Genomic DNA, 19521 nt, shown 5'->3' on the forward strand with positions numbered 1-19521 from the left:
CAAACTGGAAATGGACTATCCATGGAACATAGTGTATAGCTGAGTTATCAATGAAAATGTTAATTCGTATGATTAATTTTTAAAAAGCATTATATGTATTAATTTGAAATTCTTTGCTGTTAAGGTTTTGGAATGTGTGTTTGAATCCAAATGTGATTGGAGTATGTAATAATGGGTATTCTTAGAACATGCTGAATTGTTTTACTTTTTTGGAGACAGGGTCTTTCTCTGTTGACCAGGCTGGAGTGCAGTGGCGCGATCATGGCTCACTGCTGCCTCCAACCTCTCAGGCTTGGGTGATTCCCGCCTCAGTCTCCCAAGTAGCTGGAACCACAGGCATGTGCCACTATGTCTGGCTAATTTTTGTATTTTTTGAGAGACAGTGTTTCACTCTGTTGTCCAGGTTGGTCTCGAACTCCTGGGCTCAAGCGATCCACCTGCCTTGGCCTCCCAAAGTGCTAGGATTACAGGTGTGAACCACTGTTGCCTGGCTGAACATGTTAAATTATAGAAGAAGGAACTTGAATGTAACTTGATGGATTTAGTTGTTCATATCTTATTGGAAATGAGGACTCTTTGGTAGATATAGTTGAGAAAACAACTGATACCTAGCTTGTGTAATGACTCTGGCTGAAACAGAGTTTGACATCCTAATTGCCTGTTAGAATCATTTGGGAGTTTTTAAGGACACAAAGATCTGAGGCCATTTAAATCAGAGTCTCTGGAGTTAGGGCACTGGTGCTGGTAGATTTTAAAAACTCCACTGGCAATTCTGAAGTTTAGCTGTGGTTGAAAACCACTGGCGTAAAAAGACATACTCCAGAAATATTTGAAGTGGAAGAGAGTGAGTACAAATTATTGTCTTCTTTCCTTGATGGTGTTGTAAAATTTATGTGGTGGAAGTTTTGTCTTTTTTTTTTTTTTTTTAAACTCTAACTCCATCCCACTACCGCCTTTCTAGAACTTAGAAAGTACTGCTTTTGATTTCTGGGGAAAAGTATTTTTGCATTTTGTATCCAGAAGAATTGAAGATGAGGAATTTTTTTTTCTCCTGTGGAGGTAATGTTTCTACTCCTTGTATACCTTATTTTTATAATATCCTTACTGAGATATAAATTACATACCATAAAGTTAAGACAATTTAAAGTGTATAGTTCAGTGGCTTTTAGTAAATTGACATAGTTGTGCAACCATTATTGGAACATTTACATCACCTCAGAAAGAGATTCTGTATCAGCAGTTACTCCTCATTCCCCCCAACCTGCTCACCCCTAGGAAACCATTAATCTACCTTTTGTATCAATAGATTTGCCTATTTTGGATATTTCACATAAGTGGAATCATGTAATATGTGGTCTTTTGTGACGGGCTTCTTTTATTTAACATAATGTTTTCAAAGTTCATCCATGTGGTAGTATATATTAGTATTTCTTTTTATGGCTGAGTACCATTCCATTGTGTGGATAATACCAAATTTTATTTATCCATTTATCAGTTGATGGATATTTGGGTTGCTTCTACTTTTACCTATTATGAATAATGTTGCTATGAACATTCGTGTACAGGTTTTCGTGTGGACATGTTTTCATTTCTCTTGGGAAATACTGGGAGTGGAATTACTTAGATACTTCCTTCACCTCATTTGAACTTCAGGGTTAGAAAATCTTCCCATAGAGTTGGGAAGCACCACGAGTCCATGTTCTAACGCTATTTTTACACTGTAGGACAGAGGTCCAGTGTGTGTTGTTTGGTCTTGTGGTCCACAAGGGGCAAACTCCTCACTTAAAAGAAGGACCAGCTGTTTTTCCTTGCTGTGTTTCCAGGAAAGGGTCCACATAGACTTATATTGAAGTTGGAATTTTAATGAAGCTTTTAAAGCCTCATCCTTTTACTCCCTTAGTTGTTAGGGAAAAGAGCAAAATGTTTGAACTCTTAGTATCTGGAAAATAATAATGGTAATCAGACCTGACATTTGTTGACTGCTTATTCTGTGCCAGGCACTGGACAGCTGAGGCTTTTTATGTCTATGATCTTATTTAAGCTTCATAACAACTTGTAGCAATGACTGCCATTTTACTGATGGAGAAATGGAGACACATAGGTTAAATAACTTGCATCAGCTCAAAACAGCTGGGCGGCAATGCTGGGTTGTAAGAGTGACTCACTCTTAACCCCACTGTACTGTGCTGCCTGCCTTCAACCAGTATATCCTAACTCCCTTAGGAGACATATAATCATTGCCATGGAACTTGGTTTGATTTATCAGAGGTTCATTTATAAAGGACATTAACAGTTTTCATGAATTTATTGTTCAAGTAAATTGCAGAGGAATAAAAGCTTAACTTTTATAAAAATCTGAAGAAATGAATGGTTTTAAAGGAGCTTCTTCATTTAAATTAATTTTAGATCCATCTCATGTTTGTAAGGCACATACACGCAGTGTTACTCCCCTGCCTCCACCTCCCATGGGCTTGACTTAGACTTTTTTTTTTTTTTTTTTTGAGATGGAATCTTGCTCTGTTGCTCAGGTTGGAGTGCAGTCGCCTGATCTTGGCTCATTGCAACCTCCACCTCCTGCGTGTAAGTGATTCTCCTGTCTCAGCCTCCCGAGTAGCTGGGACTACAGGTGTGCACCACCATGCCTGGCTAAATTTTGTATTTTTAGTAGAGATGGGGGTTTTGTCATGTTGGCCAGGCTGGTCTCGAACTCCTGACCTCAGGTGATCTGCCCACCGTGGCCTTCCAAAGTGCTGGGATTACAGTTGTGAGCCACTGCACCTGGCCATATTTTTAAAAGTTCTATTTTAATTGACAAATAATAATTGCATATGTTTATGGAGTAAGATGTGATTTTTTCCATACACATATGTGAAGTGATTAAATCAGCTAATTAACATATTAATCCCCTCAAATACATACCACTTCTTTGTGGAGAGAACATTTAAAATCCTTTTTTTTTTTTTTGCTATGGAGTCTTGCTGTGTTGTCCAGGCTGGAGTGCAGTGGTGTGATCTAGGTTCACTGCAACTTCTGCCTCCTGGGTTCAAGCGATTCTCCCACCTCAGCCTCTGGAGTAGCTGGGACTACAGGCGTGTGCCACCTTGCCTAGCTAATTTTTGTATTTTTAATAGAGATGGCGTTTCACCATCTTGGCAAGGCTGGTCGTGAACTCCTAACCTCAAGTGATCCATCCACCTTAGCCTCCCAAAGTGTTGGGATTACAGGTGTGAGCCACCATGCCCAGCCTAAAAATCCCTTCTTTTAGCTATTTTGAAATAAACATGATTCTGTGATTACCATGCTATGTAATAGATCACCAGAACCTATTCTTCCGTCTAACTGAAACTTTGTACCTTTGACCAACATCTCCCCTTTCCCTATCTACCCTTTACCCCAGTATCCTCTGGTAGCCACCATTGTACTCTCTACTTCTATGAGATTAACATTTCTAGATTCCATATACAAGTTACATCATATGGTATTTAGCTTTCTGTGCCTGGCTTATCATAGTTAGCAGAATGTCCTCTATGTCCATCTGTTGTTGCAAATAACAGGATTTCCTGTTTTTTAAAGACTGAATAGTATTCCGTTGTATGTGTATACCATATTTTAAAAATCCGTATCTTGGCTGTTGTGGATAATGCTGTAAAGAACGTGGAAGTGCAGACATCTCTTTGACATACTGATTTCAATTCCTTTGGATATGTATACCCAGAAGTGGAATGGCTGGATTGAATGATAATTCTGTTTTCAGTTTTTTGAGGAACCTCCATACTGTTTTCCATAACGGCTGTACTAATTTGCAATACCACCAACAGTGAACAGGGGTTCCCTTTTCTCCACATCCCTTGCCAACACATACTGTTTTTCATTTTTTTAAATAACCAGTCTAACAGGTGTAAGGTAATACCTTATTGTGGTTTTGATTTGCATTTCTCTGATGATTAGAGATGTTAAGCATTTTTTTCATGTACCTGTTGACCACTTGTATGTCGTCTTTTGAGAAATGTCTATTCAGGTCCTTTCCCCATTTTAAAAATAGGGTTACTTGTTTTTTATTGAGTAGTTTGAATTTTTTTGTTTGTTTGTATATTTTGAATATTAACCCCTTATCCAGGCCGGGAGTGGTGGCCCACACCTGTAATCCCAGCACTTTGTAAGGTCTTGTTCTTTTTTTGTTGTTGTTGTTGTTTTTTTTGTTTTTTTTTTTTTTTGAGACGGAGCCTCCCTGTGTTGCCAGGGTGGAGTGCAGTGGTGCGATCTGGGCTCACTGCAACCTCTGCCTCCTGGGTTCAAGCTATTCTGCTGCCTCAGCCTCCCGAGTAGCTGGGACTACAGGCGCCCACTACCATGCCCGACTAATTTTTATATTTTTAGTAGAGACGGGATTTCACTGTGTTGGCCAGAATGGTATTGATCTCTTGATCTCATGATAGACCCACCTCGGCCTCCCAAAGTGCTGGGATTACAGGCATGAGCCGCCATGCCTGGCCTACTCTATGCCTTTTGACTGGGGAATGTAATCCATTTACAGAGTAATTATTGATAGGTGAGGACTTAACCAGTGCCAATTGTTTTCTGTTTATAGATCCTTTGTTCTATTCCTCCTCTCTTGCTTGTGTGTGTGTGTATGTTGTGTGTGTGTGTGTGTGTGTGTGTGTGTGTGTGTGTGTCTTAATGGCTTTCTGTAGTGGTATGCTTTGGATTTTATCTTTTTATCTCTTGTCTGTCTGTTACAGACTTTTGCTTTGTGGTTAACTTGAGGCTTACATAAAACAGCTTATATAACAGGGTATTTTAAGTTGATAACAACTTAATTTTAATTGCATACACAAACCATACACTTTTACACCCCTTTCTCCCATATTTTGTGTTTCTGATGTTATACTTAAAATTTTTATATAATATTTATTCCCTTAACAAATTGTTGCACTTCAGTTGTTAATAGTTTTGCCTTTTAACCTTTATACTAGAGATATAATTGATTTACTCACTGCCATTAGAGTATTAGAATGTTTGGATATGACAATGTATATACCATGCCCTGACCTGGATAAGGGGTTAATATCCAAAATATACAAAAAAAGTTTTATACTTTAATAAATTTTCATGTTATTAATTAGTGTTCTCTTCCTTCAGCTTGAAGAACTCCTTTTAGCATTTCCTGTAAGGCAGGTCTAGTGGTGATAAAGTTAGCTTCTGATTGAAAACGTCTTTATCATCCATTTGGTTTTGAAATACAGGGTTGCTGGGTATAGTATTCTTGGTTGGCAGTTTTTTCTCTCTCTTTCTTCTCTTTCTTTTTCTTTCTTCTCTCTCCTCTCCTCTCCTGCCCTGTCCTGTCCTGTCCCTGTCTCTCTTTCTTTTCTTTTCCTTCCTTCCTTCTTTTCTTTTCTTTTCCTTCCTTCCTTTTCTTTTCTTTTCTTTTTTTTCTATTTTTAAATATATCATCCCACTCCCTTCTGGCCTGAAAGGTTTCTGCTGAGAAATTATCTGATAGTCTTATGGAGGTTCCTTTATACATGGTGATATGCTTTTTTCTTGCAGTTTTCAATACTCTGCCATTAGTTTTTGACATTTTAATTGTGATGTGTCTTGGTGGGTCTCTTTGAATTTATCTTATTTGGTGTCTTTTGGGCTTCCTGGATCTAGCTTTCCATTTCCTTCCCCAGCCTTGGGAATTTTTCTGCCATTATTTATTTGAATATGTTAGTTGTTCTTTTCTCCTTCTGGCACATGATAATGCATAAGTTGTTCTCCATGATGGTGTCCCATAAGTCTCTTAAGTCACTCTTTTTCATTATTTTTTCTTTTTGCTCCTGAGATTAGATGGTTTCCAGTGACCTGTCTTGTAGTTTACTGATCCTTTCATCTGCTTGATCTAGTCTGCTGTCAAACCCCTATATTGAATTTTTCAGTTCAGTTTTGGTATTTTTCAGATCTATGTTTTCTCATTGATACTTTTTAATATTTTCTGTCTCTTTGTGGAAGTTCTTAGTTTGTTCTTGCATTGCTCTCTTGACCTCGGTGAGCATCTTTGTGACCATTATTTGGAATTTCCTGTTGGGTAAATCATATATCTCCAGTTCACTTGAGTTGGTTTCTGTTGATTTATTTTGTTGCTTTTTTTTTTTTTTGGAATATATTTTCCTATTTCTTAATCGTTCTTGACTCTCTCTGTGTTGGTTTCTGTGCATTACATGAGACAACTGCCTCTCTCAGTCTTCTTAGCCTTGTGTAGCAGAAGGATCTCACCAATCCATCCAGCTAGAGATTTTAAGATACCTTTTAAATCTTTGTATTTGTTCAGACTGTTGTCTCTATTCTTGGTGCCATATTCCATTAGTACCCTGTGATCAGTAAGGCAGAAGCCAGATGCATAGATGTAGCTGGGAAGGTTGAGGTGTTGGGTATGTGTCCTAGTTCCTTCTGTCATCATGTTGAAGTCAAGTGCTTGATTCTTCCACTCTTTCTACACTAAGCCGTCTCTGTGGCAAATGCCTATGCTTGTGTTGTGGCTGCACTCTACGATCCTGGGGAGATATCTGCTGGAAGTGGGCTTGTAGTATGTCCACCTCTGTTTTCTGTGGTTTAGGGAGATTCAGGAATGCAAAGCCCTGTCACTTCCAGAGCTTAGGTTGTGAAGGGTACAGTCCCTTGTCTGTGTGGAGCTATAAAAGTGTGGCACTCAGTCTGTGGACAAACTCCTTTTAGGAAGAATGAGTAGGCCTGGAATTATCAGTGGGATGTGCTGGGGGAAAGGCTCAGGATATGCCAAGTTCCTGCTCAGGCTGCCTGAGGGGTACTGTTTGTCTCCCCCATTAGCTCTCTGATGCAAGTTAGAGGCCAGGCTGTCAAGTAGCGACTGGAAGAGTATGCAGTTATAAACCCTTTTTGGAGAGAAAATGAGAGCTGCATGTTCCAGACTCTTTTCTTCACTGCTCCCAGGGAGTGTAGCCCTAGAAAGTATTTGCACACCTGTTTAAAACCACCTCCTTGTTTTTTTGATCTAGAGAGACATGCATATGCCTAGTCTCTTCCATTACCACATCTAGGAGATTTAGGATATAGTCCTTTGGGTGGATGCTGTACAAATTGAGGCATTTGATGTGTGGACAAACTCCTTCTAGGAGGAATTGGTAGGCCTAAAGTTACTGCTGGGGCAGGCCAGGGGGAAAGGCTTGGAAAGTGTCCAGCTGCTGCTTAGGCTGCCAGAAGGCTACTTTTGCACTGTCCCATTAACTCCCCCATGCAAGTTAAAAGCCAGGCTGTCGAGTAGCCACTGGTAGACTGTGCCATGAGCCCCTTCCAGGGAGAAATGTGGAGCTTCACATTCTTTGCTGCTTCTCTGCACTGCCCCCAAAGGGTGCAGTCCCTGAAAGTACTTGCATGCTTAATTAAAAGTATCTCTTTTGTTCTAGGGATTTAGTGATCTAGGAAGACTTGCACTAGACCCCTCAGCTCCCAGAGCCAGGAGATTTAGGATGCAGGCCCTTGGATGGAAATTATAAAAGTTGGGGTCTTGATGTGTGAACAGACTCCCAGAAATAAATTTTTGGGATATAGATGATGAAGGTGGCTTGCAGCTAGTCCCAAAATAAATACGTTGAATGATAGCAGAAGTCATTTTCAGAAAGTAGACATTAGTTTTTCCCATACTGTGACATTCAAGCCCTCTTTGAAGTTCAATCATGGGTCAAATTATTATAAATAGATTATAGATTATTTAGGACTCACCTATAAAACCCTTTAGGTGCAAGATAAATCCTTCTTAAGCTTGATATTTTGTTACAGTAATTGAGCTATAAGGAGTTCTAGTGTATTTTTGCTTTGAGACACATACATGAACGCATGGTACCTTTTTAGCCCTGTTATTTAATAGCCTGCTTTTCTCATGTATGCTGATGTGATCTTCCCCTGCTCTCCAGATAAACAGGGGTCACATGACGACAGAAGCCAAGAGGGCTGCAAAGATGGAAAAGAAGATGAAAATTTTGCTTGGGGGTTACCAGTCTCGTGCTATGGGGCTCATGAAACAGTTGAATGACTTATGGGACCAAATTGAACAGGCTCACTTGGAGTTACGCACTTTTGAAGAACTCAAGAAACATGAAGATTCTGCTATTCCCCGGAGGCTAGAGGTAATGTTATATATTGAACTGTTGCTTAAAAAGAGTGCTGCAAAGAATTATCAGGGCTGTCCTCTTTTACTTCTCCTATGTAGACTGTCTCTGAAGTTGGTACTGTAAGGCTTTTAAAAATGAGAGCCTAAAGTGTTTGACTTTCTAATCTAGAATTGCCTCTGTGTAGATGGATAGACCAGGCAAGTTGTAGATACAAAGGCCTTCCCTTACTCATTTTCTGTTTCCAATATGTAGATACACTGTGAAATGGAATACTTAGCCCTTGTAATTTGTCCCCTTGAAACTTAATTGCATCCCATTCATGTAGCTCAGTGAGGGGAAACTAAACCAGTATCTTTTTGTTTTATACCTTATGTTGCTGGGAACATAGCTAGTCCTTCCAAACCATCAAATTCCTATGACCAGGTTTGGATTGAATTTATCTCCCAAATGTGCATAATAGCTCCTGTCCAGCTAAAGGGCAGTCAGGGCTTCTTGAAGTGCATTTGTGGGTATTGATAAGACAGTAGTGGTTTGTTTATTTGAAGTAGCAGCAGGATTTCATATGACCAAATCAAAGAATGGCTGTGATACTGGTTTTATAGCAAAAGTATTTGATATGTTTGTTTCTCTTTGAGAAATATTTAACTCTTAAGAATCATGATTTAACTCAGCTGGTTTTTAAGATAATAAAGTACTGTAGATTTTTTTCAGTATAGTTACATCTAAAATAATTACTTAATTTTTTTTCTTTAAGTGTCTAAAAGAAGACGTTCAGCGACAACAAGAAAGAGAAAAGGAACTTCAACATAGATATGCTGATTTGCTGCTGGAGAAAGAGACTTTAAAGTCAAAATTCTGAAGTACAGTTTATATTCTGTCACAGGATTAATTAATTGCCGGTTTTCATACTCTAGAAGGCTGAAACTGATGTTTATCTTCATTGACAAATTTACCCACCATCTGTGGTTTTTCAGTTGTTTATTTTAAATGATATCGATCTTACACATTCTGTGTATAAAGACCTTAACTCCACAGGACGGACATTTTAGAGTTTAAATTATTAAGGCTATCATTCTTTTAGTAATGTCATATTTGCAAACTTTTTTAGTTTTGGCCTTTAATTTAAAAAGCCTAATTTTAAAGTGCTGCCTGTGAGTAACTCTTGAATAAAAACAAAATATAAAAAATTGAGAATGTAGCCTTTTGTTTGAAGTAATTAGATACTTAAGAGTGCCCGCAAACCAGCAGCTATGTACTCTGTGTCATATTTAATGAGTAACTCTTGGGTAATCAAAATGGTGATGCAGTATCTTAAACACTTAAGAGGCAGTTCTTTGTGGCTTTGTTAGTTTCAGCAAAGAGTGGTCATTTCTGTATACACTGACAAGTTAGATTAACTTTTTAGTACCTCAAAATTTTTTTTTTTAAATATCACTTTAAAGAAGGTCTCTTGTCTGCCAGCTACTTAAATAATTTATGGGTCAGGGCTTAAAAGATTTAACTTCCTTGCCCCATTATTTTCTTATAAGTATTTTTTGACAAAGGCATTTTAAAAGTTAATTTCAAGAAGGCCATCAAACTTAAAACTCTATGTTTAACGTAAGAAGTCAGTTACATCAGTGTAGAATTTGGGGAATGGATAGAGGTGGAGATATTTAATTTTATATAATTCATATAAATTGATTTAGTTACAGTATCGGTTGGCTACAAGCTCATTATAGGCCAGCAATGTTTTGACATCACCAAAAACGTTTGCCCAGTCTTAGAATACTAGGGACTATAGGAAGGGAAGGGATTCATTCATTCATTCGATATTGAATGTATACCCTGTGCCAGAGTCTTAGAGAGAGAACAACAAACAAAATAGGCCTAGTTCTTGTTTAGTAGAGCTTATAGTCTTTTGAGAATGACAGACAATTAAAATCCAAATGTTTATTTGGTGATTCTTATGTGTCAGACACTTAAGTGTTGGGAGATAAGCAGTTATTAAGACAGAGTTCTTGCTCTCATGGAGGTGACATTAGTGGGGAGGAGATACTAAGTATGTCCAGGGAAAGTATCAGACCATGAGTTTTAGATTCTGTGGAGGAAATTAAAGTAGGGTGATTATGAGATAGTGAATGAGTGGCTATTTTAGACTGGACAATCAAAGAGACCTCTTGGAAGGCAGCTATGCTCACCACTATACCACTGCACTATGCCGCACCGTACCACTATAAGCTGCACGGCCAAAGAGACCTCTTAAAGAAGTAACATTTAAGATAACATGTGATTGACATTTTAGAATGGGCTATCCTTGTGAGATTCAAGGAAAGAACATCCTAGGTGGAGTGAATAGCAAACATAAAGCCTCTTTTGTATGTTTGAGGAACAAAAAGGACAATGCGGCTAGAATGTCAAGAATGGCATTTCTGTATATAAGACCTCGTTGTATAGAGCCACATAAATAAGGCTATAATAAGGAATTTGGATCTTACTTTAAATATGGTAAGAATCGATGAGAAGATCTAAGCAAAGGAATGACATGATCAGATTTGGTTTTAGAAACATCACTATCTCCTTAGTGTGTAAAATCTCACCAGGCTGGAGATAGGGAAGCCAGTCCAATTAGGAGCCTGATGCAGTGATCCAGACAAAAAAATAATAGTGATTCTAACTAGAGTCCAGGTAATAGTAGTGGAGATATGTGGAGAGACATGATAGGTATATACTTAATAGTCTTATCAGACGATAAATTGATATTTTCCTGGTGTATAGTCACTTAATTCAAATACTTTTTTCAGTAAGTTCTGGGTTTTCTAGGAAAAACTTCAGTATCATCAGTGAATAATGATAGTGTTTCTTCTGATAGTTTTATTTCACTTTTATTGCATGTTTTGTTATCTGAAATGTTTAGGACAATGTTAACAATAATGATGTTAGACATTTTTTTTTTCTTATTTTAATGGGAATGTCCATAGTTTTAAGTTTGCTGTTGGGAGTTAGATAGTCTTTATCTGAAAGACAGTGTCTCTCTTTTAGTTTTTAAAGAGTTTGAATTAGAAATGGCTCTGGAACTTTAAACAATATACCATTTGGGCATCTATTAAAGCATTCATATAATTGTTCTCATTTGATGTTTTGATGAGGTATATTAATAGATTTTCCCACATTAAATCATCTTTGCACTCTTGGAATCAGGTAGATTAATTTTTAAAAGAAATTTTAAAGGATTTATAGTTTATTTGCATTTTTTGTAGACTTGAATTATATGGATTTAAAAGTTGATCTAATATTAATAAAGGCTCACTTTGTTTTCAAAATTTGAAGTAATTCACATACTTACAGCCTAAAAAAATCGGCAGGAATTACAAAATTTCAAAACTGGCGCATTGTAAACTGCATATGCATTTGCCAGGTAGTGGTGCCACTTGAAATGGTGAACAGACACACTGTTATCCTTTGTCAGTATCCTGTAAAGCTCAGGATTCTTTACCAGCACCATACAGCGATTTTGGTGACTATTTTAACATTCACACTGAGGCCAGGGGTGGTGAGTCATGCCTGTAATCCTAGCACTTTGGGAGGCCAAGGTGGGAGGATCATTTGAGCTCAGGAGTTCAAGATTAGCCTGGGTAACATAGTGAGACCCTGTCTCTATTAAAAAATAATAATAAAAATAACATTCACATTGGTATTGTTCACTAAGGTATTGGTTGTTAAGGCATTCATTAAGGTATTGTTAAAACTTGTGTTAAGCATGTTAAAGTCTCAGTAACTTTGGGATAGAAATAAAATGTGATAAAAAGCTGAAAGAAACCACCACAAGGGAGAGTCCTTTTTGAAATATTAGAGACATAATGCTGTCTAATAAAAAACGACATCAAAGAAAAACTACACTACAGTGACTGCAGACTTAATGTTGGCCAACCATGCATCCTCCCTAGAAACGCATTTGAATTTGATTTACTAATCTTTTATTTAGGAAATTTACATTTTTACATTAGTGAGATTGGTCTTTTGGGCTATTGTACTTTTTTTTTTTTTTGAGATGGAGTCTTGCTCTCTCACCCAGGCTGGAGTGCAGTGGTGCAATCTTGGCCCACTGCAACCTCTGCCTCCTGGGCTCAAGTGATTCTCTGCCTCAGCCTTCCAAGTAGTTGGGACTACAGGCATGTGCCACCGCACCTGGCTAATTTTTGTATTTTTAGTAGAGATGGGGTTTCGCTATGTTGGCCAGGCTGGTCTTGAATTCCTGACCTCAGGTGATCCACCTAGCTCGGCCTCCCAAAGTGCTAGAATTACGGGTGTGAGCCACCATGCCCAGCCTGGTTATTGTATTTTGATATTGGGATTTTGCTAGCTCTCTAAAGTAAATAGGATAACTGTATATCTTTTTCTGTGCATTAAGCAGTTATAACATGGGAATGATTTGTTCATGAAAGGTTGAAAGTCTGTACTTATAGAACTTTTGAGTTCACAGTGCTTTCTGGAAATAATTTCTTTATAACTGTCAGTTTCTTTTGTGACTATTATGTTATCTATTTTTAAATTTAAGCAACTTTAAATTAAAAAAATTGTTTTAAAATATATTCTTCCTTTTATGTTTATTTAGTAAATTTAGGTAATGTATACTTTTTAAGAAATATTTTTATTTTGTTCAAATTTAAACATCTGTTGTTAGCAGAAAATTCTAATAGCAATTTCTTTTCTATTAACTTTGCCATTTCTAAGTTCTAGGAAATTTACCTTCTCTTAATTCTACCACTTTTTACTTGACTAGACTTGTTAAGGATATACATTTTCTGTTCAGAAAACTAGTGTTTTTATTGGCTTATCTATTGTGATTTTGTTTTAAAATATGTTAATTTCTCAATTTAGGCTTATTATTTTGTTTTCTGTAGTTTTTTGACTTTTTGAGACTGATGCTTATTTTTTGCTTGTATACAAATGAATGTGTTGAAGACTTTTGAACTGTCCTTTAAGTTCAAATATGTTCACATCCCAGCCATTTTGATATGCAGTAGTCTTGTTTTCTAAGTAGTTTATCATTGTGTTTTAAATTTCTGGTTCAATAATTAAGTTTTTCAAAATATCTGTATGGTTGGCTTAAATTTTTTTTTTTTTTTGCTAGTTGTGGGATTTTTACCTTGTGGGAAAAAAATGTGGTTTATGTAGTTTCTGTTTATTGAGGTTTGGGGGCCTAGCATCTTTAAAAAGTGTTCTATGGATGTTATAAATGAAGATTTATTTAGTTTATATAGGACAGAGGTGAATGTGTATTCATTCAATCAATTTATTCAAATTTAATGTTCTTATTGTTGTTATAGATACCCTAGAATAGTGTTTTCTTAAAGTCTCTGATTATAGTTGTTTCTCTCAATTTCATTTGTTTCTCTAGAGCTTTTGCTTTGTATATTTTGATAGTGTTATTTAGTATAAAATACTTGTGTCTGTTACATACAATTCATAAGGAAGACTTCATGGCCTAAAGCTATCCTTTTTGTTTTGTTTATGCCTTTTGCCTGGAATTTTACTTTCTTTATTAGAATTTCTCTTCTTTCTTTGCTTATATTTGCATGATAAATTGTCTATCCTTTTATTTTCAACTTTCATATATAATTTTTAGTTGTCTCTTAAACAGCATACCTTGTTGAATTTTGTATTTCAAACCATTTGGAGAGTCTTTGTCTTTTAATAGGGTCTGTTTTGTTTTTCATGCTAATTAATGACTTTAGTCTTCTGTAATCATGTCTTATACTTTCTCACTGATGTCTGTAAATGGACTGTAATTTCTTGGTTTTAATTTTCTTAGTGATTTAGAAAATATACATCGTCTTTTAAATCTTACAAATAATTATGGTATCATTCAGGGTTTAGGATCTGTTCAGGAGAAAGAAAGCAAACCAGTAATTTGAACAAGGAAGACTCAATATGAAGATTACTGACCAGTAGTAGGGAGTTAACTACTAAGAGGGACAAAGACATCTCTAAATAATACAGGAATGGCAGATGTAGGGAGCAGCTGCTACATGCAGACAGAGTAACCGAAGAAAGACTTGGAAGAGCCCTTTCCCGCCTCCTCAAAGGCTGAGATTCACATCTCACTGAAGAGAGTGTGGGTGGAGAAGTTTGCTGAGGTGCCAGGGTGCCAGGGAACCTCGCTAGGAAGTCACTTGCTGAGGGTGCTCGTGATACTTGGAGGAAACCTGCCTCCTGGGGCGTTAGCAGAACTCCAGAGCGCCCACACCACTGGGTCTCCCATGCCTCCCCGGCAGAGAGAGGTGCCACTGGTGGCAAGGAAGCCACATGCTGACAGTGACACAGTAGGAGCAAGAAGGAAAAGCGCCAGAACCAGAAGTGAAGCCGCTTCCACTTGTTGTTGTCCCTCAGTGGCTGTGCTGTTGGATCCACTGGCAAAACGGAAACGTTTCTAGGTTACAACTCCTGTATCATAAAGCAGGGTGAATTTGGAGCTGGCACAATAACCGTTGTTTTTCAAAATCACACTCAAGCCTGTAGTTTTCTGGACTTCTGAGTAAAGAATGAAGCAGTGGTTTGAGCCAATTTTAATTCCTTTAGCAGCTCCTTTATACTGTGGTCAGGGGACGGCTTATATATGTCTCTGGGGGATCTCCAGGGTATGCATCCTATTCATCATTATTTAAGGCTGTTTATTTCATCTGGTTGTCCCTGGTGGCCAATCTCTTGGTTTGGGTCCAAGTTTTTCACCTCTGCCTGGCCTCTTGGGCTTGGATTATTTGTTGAAAGTGTTTCCTTGGTTCCTCATCTTTCCTGCAGTCCTACATTATTTCTTTGGGTCTCGTCTGCACATTTGCTGCCAGAGATAAGGCCAAGGAGGGGAGTTCAGGCAATATTACAGTAGGTCCCCCCTTGAGGTTTCACTTTCTGAGATTTATAATCTGTAGTCAGCATGGCCCCAAAATATTAGCTCAAAAATTCCAGAAAGAAAGAAGTAATTCGTGCTTTTAAAATTACACGCAGTTCTGAGTAGTGTGATGAAATCTCTCATGGTCTCACTCCATCCTGCCCAGGAGGCGAATCATCCCATTGTCCAGTGTATCCGGGTTGTGTATACTACTGGCTCATTAGCCAGCTCTGCTATCAGATCAGAAAGTACAGTTACTCATCACTTGATGGGGAGGATACCTTTTGAGGAATGTGTTGGTAGGTGACTCTGTTGTTGTGGGAGCATCTTAGAGTGTACTTAACACAAACCCAGATGATGCAGCCTGCCACACACCTAGGCCACAAATCTGTACAGCACGTTACTGTACTGAATACTGTAGGCAAGTGTAACAGTCAACTATTTGTATACCTTACATAGGTATACATACATAAATATACCTATGTTAGGTATACAAATATATATATATAGAAAATATACAGTAAAAATATGGTGTAAAAGATTAAATGGTGCACCTGTATAGGGCACTTACCATGAGTGGAGCTTGCAGGACTGGAAGTTGCCCTGGGTGAGTCAGTGAATGAGTGGTGAGTGAATGTGAAGGCTAGGACATTACACTACTGTAGACTTACAAACACTGCACACTTAGGCTACACTAAATTTAAAAAGTAAAGTAATTGTGTTACACTTTATGACAGCTATGACATCACTAGGTGATACAGATTTTTCAACTCTGCTGTAACTTCATGGGGACGTTGTCATACATGTCTATTGTTCACTAAAACATTGAAGAGAGGTTAGTAATCTCAATGGTTAATAGACTAACATTTTAAAGATAGGCTTAAATATTTCAAAAGCTTTGTTCTGTCTCAAGATTTTTTTCTTTGAAAAAAGACAATAACTTAGTAATATATGTGTATTAAAATTACCAGTTATAAGAGACGTGTTAATGTACCATGTAGAGCTGTGCTGTCCCGTATGGGAGCCACTAGCCACACGTGGTTGTTGACTGCCTGAAACATGGCTGTTGTAAAATTTGAGGTATGCTATTAAGTGTAAAATACTGGGTTTTGAAGACAATATGAAAGTAAATGTAATATAGCTCAATTTTTTTATATTGCTTACATGTTGAAATGACAGTATGGTTGACCCTTGAACAACATGGGTTTGAACTGCAGTTTAATTATACAAGGATTTTCTTTTTCCTCTGCCATCCCTAATACAGCAAGACCAGTCCCTTCCCTTCCACCTCCTCCTCGGCCCACTCAATGTGAAGATGATGCAGATGAAGACCTTCATGATGATCCACTTCCACTTAATGAATTCTAGATATATTTTGTCTCCCTTAACGATTTTTAAAATAACATATTCTGGCTGGTGTGGTGGCCCATGCCTGTAATCCAAGTGTTTTGGGAGCCTGTAGTGGGAAAATCACTTGAGGTCAGGAGTTTGAGACCAGCCTGGGGGTGAGGTGGAACTAGAAGGTGTGGAGAAAGTGAATCCTTGTATGCTGTTGGTGGGAGTGTAGATTAGTGCAGCCATTATGGAAAACAGTACAGAGGTTCCTAAAAAAGTAAAAGGTAAACCTACCATATGACTCAGCAATCCCTCTTCTGGGTATACACTCACAGGAAATGCAATCACTGCTTCATAAAGATACCTGGTCTCTCATGTTCATTGCAGCATTATCCACAATAGGAAACACAGAAGAACAACTAACTGCCCATCGACAGATTCATGTGGGAACACACACACACACACACACACACACACGATGTAATATTCTGCCTTAAAAAAGGAGATCCTGCCATTTGCTGTAACATGGATGAACTTGGAGGACATTATGCTAAGTGAAATAAGGCAGACACAGAAAAATACGGCACCATCTCACATGAAATCTAAAAACAAAAAGTCTAACACATAGAGATGAAAATGGTGGTTACCAGGGATTGGGGGAGTAGGAAATGTGGAGATCTAATTCAAAGGATGCAAAGTAGCAGCTCTGTAGGATGGACAAGTTAGCCATCTAATGTACAGTATGAGCACTATAGTTAATACTGAATTGTACTCAGGATTTTTGCTAAATGAGTAGCTTTTTGCTGCTCTTGCCACACAAGAAGGGTAATTGTGAGATGATGGCTATGTCAAACTTGCTTCACTATAGTAGTGATTTTTACTATCTATATGTATTTCATATATTTCATAACATGTTGTCTATGTTAAACACAAAATTTATAAAAGAAAGGATATGTGGGAGATGGTTATTTGATTACTCCAAGGTGAGCTTCCTGCTTCCCCACAAAAATGGTCAGGTATGTCAACTATAGTTTGGGTTTTAAAACTCTTCATCTGAGGAAGGAGAGATCAAGAAAACCTGCCCAGATGTAGGCTTTGCTTGCTTGAGAAATCTAGAAGTTAGTTTTTTTGTAGTGACAGGATCTCTCTGTGTTGCCCTGGTTGGTCTTGAACTCCTGGCCTCACAGGATTCTCCCGCCTCAGTCTCCCAAAGTGCTGGGATTATAGGTGTGAGCCACCACACCCTGCCTAGGCTAGAAGTTTCAAACGTCCATAGAAATTTCCAGTGTCTTCCCTCAAGCTTCTCTTAATTGGTTCTGAAAATCTGGTGGAAGAAAAAGGAGGATGGCAGCTGCCCACATTATTTTTTGTAGAGAAGGGGTTTCCTCATGTTGTCCAGGGCGGTCTTGAGCTTCTGACCTCAAGTGATCCACCGGCCTGGGCCTTCCAAAGTGATGGGATTACAGGCGCCAGGTCATGTTTTATTTTAGTGTTCAAGTGGCAGGGAACCGAGAGGCTTGGTGGGAGCGAGCCACCTCATCTCTGCTTGCTGAGTTAGGGGGAGCCCATGTGGATGAACAGTTACTAAATGCTTCAGGGATTACACCTTGGGAATTGAGCCTTGGAGAACTGAGCTCCCAGGGATGGCAGGATCTTAGTGGTAAGCATGCAGATGGGACAGGCACTAAACTAGAGGGATTTTTTTTTCCAGCTTCTTCTGTAGAAGGTGTCATTTTCTGGGGGTGAGATGGAACAAGAAGGTGGAACTAAAGAGAATCATGACATGTAGACTGTGTGAGCCACAGACTGGGATTTTCTAAATCACATATTTGGGTTTTTTTTCCCACTATTGCTTCGATGGTAATCAATTATTAATATTTGTTCTTGTCTTTAATAAAAATCGGTTCTAAAGTGACATGCTGGCTGGGCGTGGTGGGAGGCTGAAGTGGGCAGGTCACTTGAGGCCAGGAGTTCCAGATCAGCCTGGCCAACGTGGGGAAACCCCGTCTCTACTCAAAATACAAAAATTAGATGGGTGTGGTGGCACACGCCTGAAGTCCCAGCTACTCAGGAGGCTGAGGCAGGAGAATTACTTGAACCTGGGAGGCGGAGGTTGCAGTGAGCTGAGATCGCGGCAGTGCAAGACCCTGTCTTAAATAAAATAAAATAAAATAAAATAAGTAAAATAAAATAAAATAAAAGTGACATGCCTGTATGGTTGGTTAAGGAAGTGGTGGGACATCTCTTCCAAATTCCACCCATCTCCTCTCTGTCCAGGCCTTCTTGGGGTGTGGTCCTAAACTCTGGAGCCAGCTGGCCCAGCCCACCGCGGCTCCAGTGCCATCTGGTGGTTAAACAGAGGAATGGCTTTTAACCGAGGGACCAAGAACTGGGTTAAGATTTTTTGACCTTCAAATCCGAGAAGCAGAACATGTTCATTCTCAACTGTCATCACTATTTTTAAGCAAACTTGCTTTTTTTAAAAAAATATTTATTTTGAACTAGATGAATTCCAAAACAATACCGGGTCTTAAAATCCCTAGCAGATTATGAAACAAAAGCAATGCTTTTGCTTGATGACAAAACCATAGCAAATAAGTGCAGGGAAAAACCTAAACTAAACCAATGCTCTTTGAAAAACAGAGGTTCATTCGACCTGGGATTTAAGCCTCCCGAAAACAGACTGAGCGTGTAGGGTGGGGCTCACCGTATTTACTGCTGAAGCCTGAGCGTCCAGCCCTAGTGGGGGCTCCAGGGGTGTGGAGGAGGCAATGAGTCACTGGGACGTGACTTTAAAGTGCCACATCTTTGGAGCTGATTACTGGGATTGTTTTGAATGCCTCCAGCAGTGCTCGGAAGACTAACCTGTAGGCAGGGCCCGTAATGGGTTTGGAGAAAAGAGAGACTGAGGCAGGAAGACCGTGAGAAGTTATTGCAGGAGTCTGCGAGCAGATGATGAGGGTGGGGTAATGGAGAAGGAAGCGGGGTGTATTCAAGAGCTTTGGGGAGGCAGAGTGGAAGGTGTTGGTGCCTGGATATGTCTCTGATGGACAATAATGATACCTCTGACAGAAGGGCATGAGAAACTGATTTTGGAGAAAAGATGAAAGGTTTGCTATTAGTAGAAATGTCAAGCAGGTGTTGGAAAATATGGATCTGGAGGTTAAGAGGGAGGTCGTTTTTGGAGACTGA

The 19521-nt window shown here is 38.7% G+C and overlaps 1 protein-coding gene across 1 annotated transcript in view; it reads left to right on the forward strand.

Moving 5' to 3' along the window:
- Positions 1-13366, forward strand: part of CDC5L (cell division cycle 5 like) — a 64444-nt gene extending 51078 nt beyond the window's left edge. The window contains exons 15-16 of the mRNA XM_034962199.3: positions 7929-8141; positions 8881-13366. Of these exons, the coding sequence (XP_034818090.1) occupies positions 7929-8141; positions 8881-8985 (318 nt within the window). The 3' untranslated portion in view covers positions 8986-13366. The remainder of the gene's footprint in view (positions 1-7928; positions 8142-8880) is intronic.
- The last annotated feature ends 6155 nt before the right edge of the window (positions 13367-19521 follow it).

The sequence above is a fragment of the Pan paniscus genome, chromosome 5 (assembly GCF_029289425.2).
Source record: "Pan paniscus chromosome 5, NHGRI_mPanPan1-v2.0_pri, whole genome shotgun sequence".
NCBI lineage: Eukaryota > Metazoa > Chordata > Mammalia > Primates > Hominidae > Pan > Pan paniscus.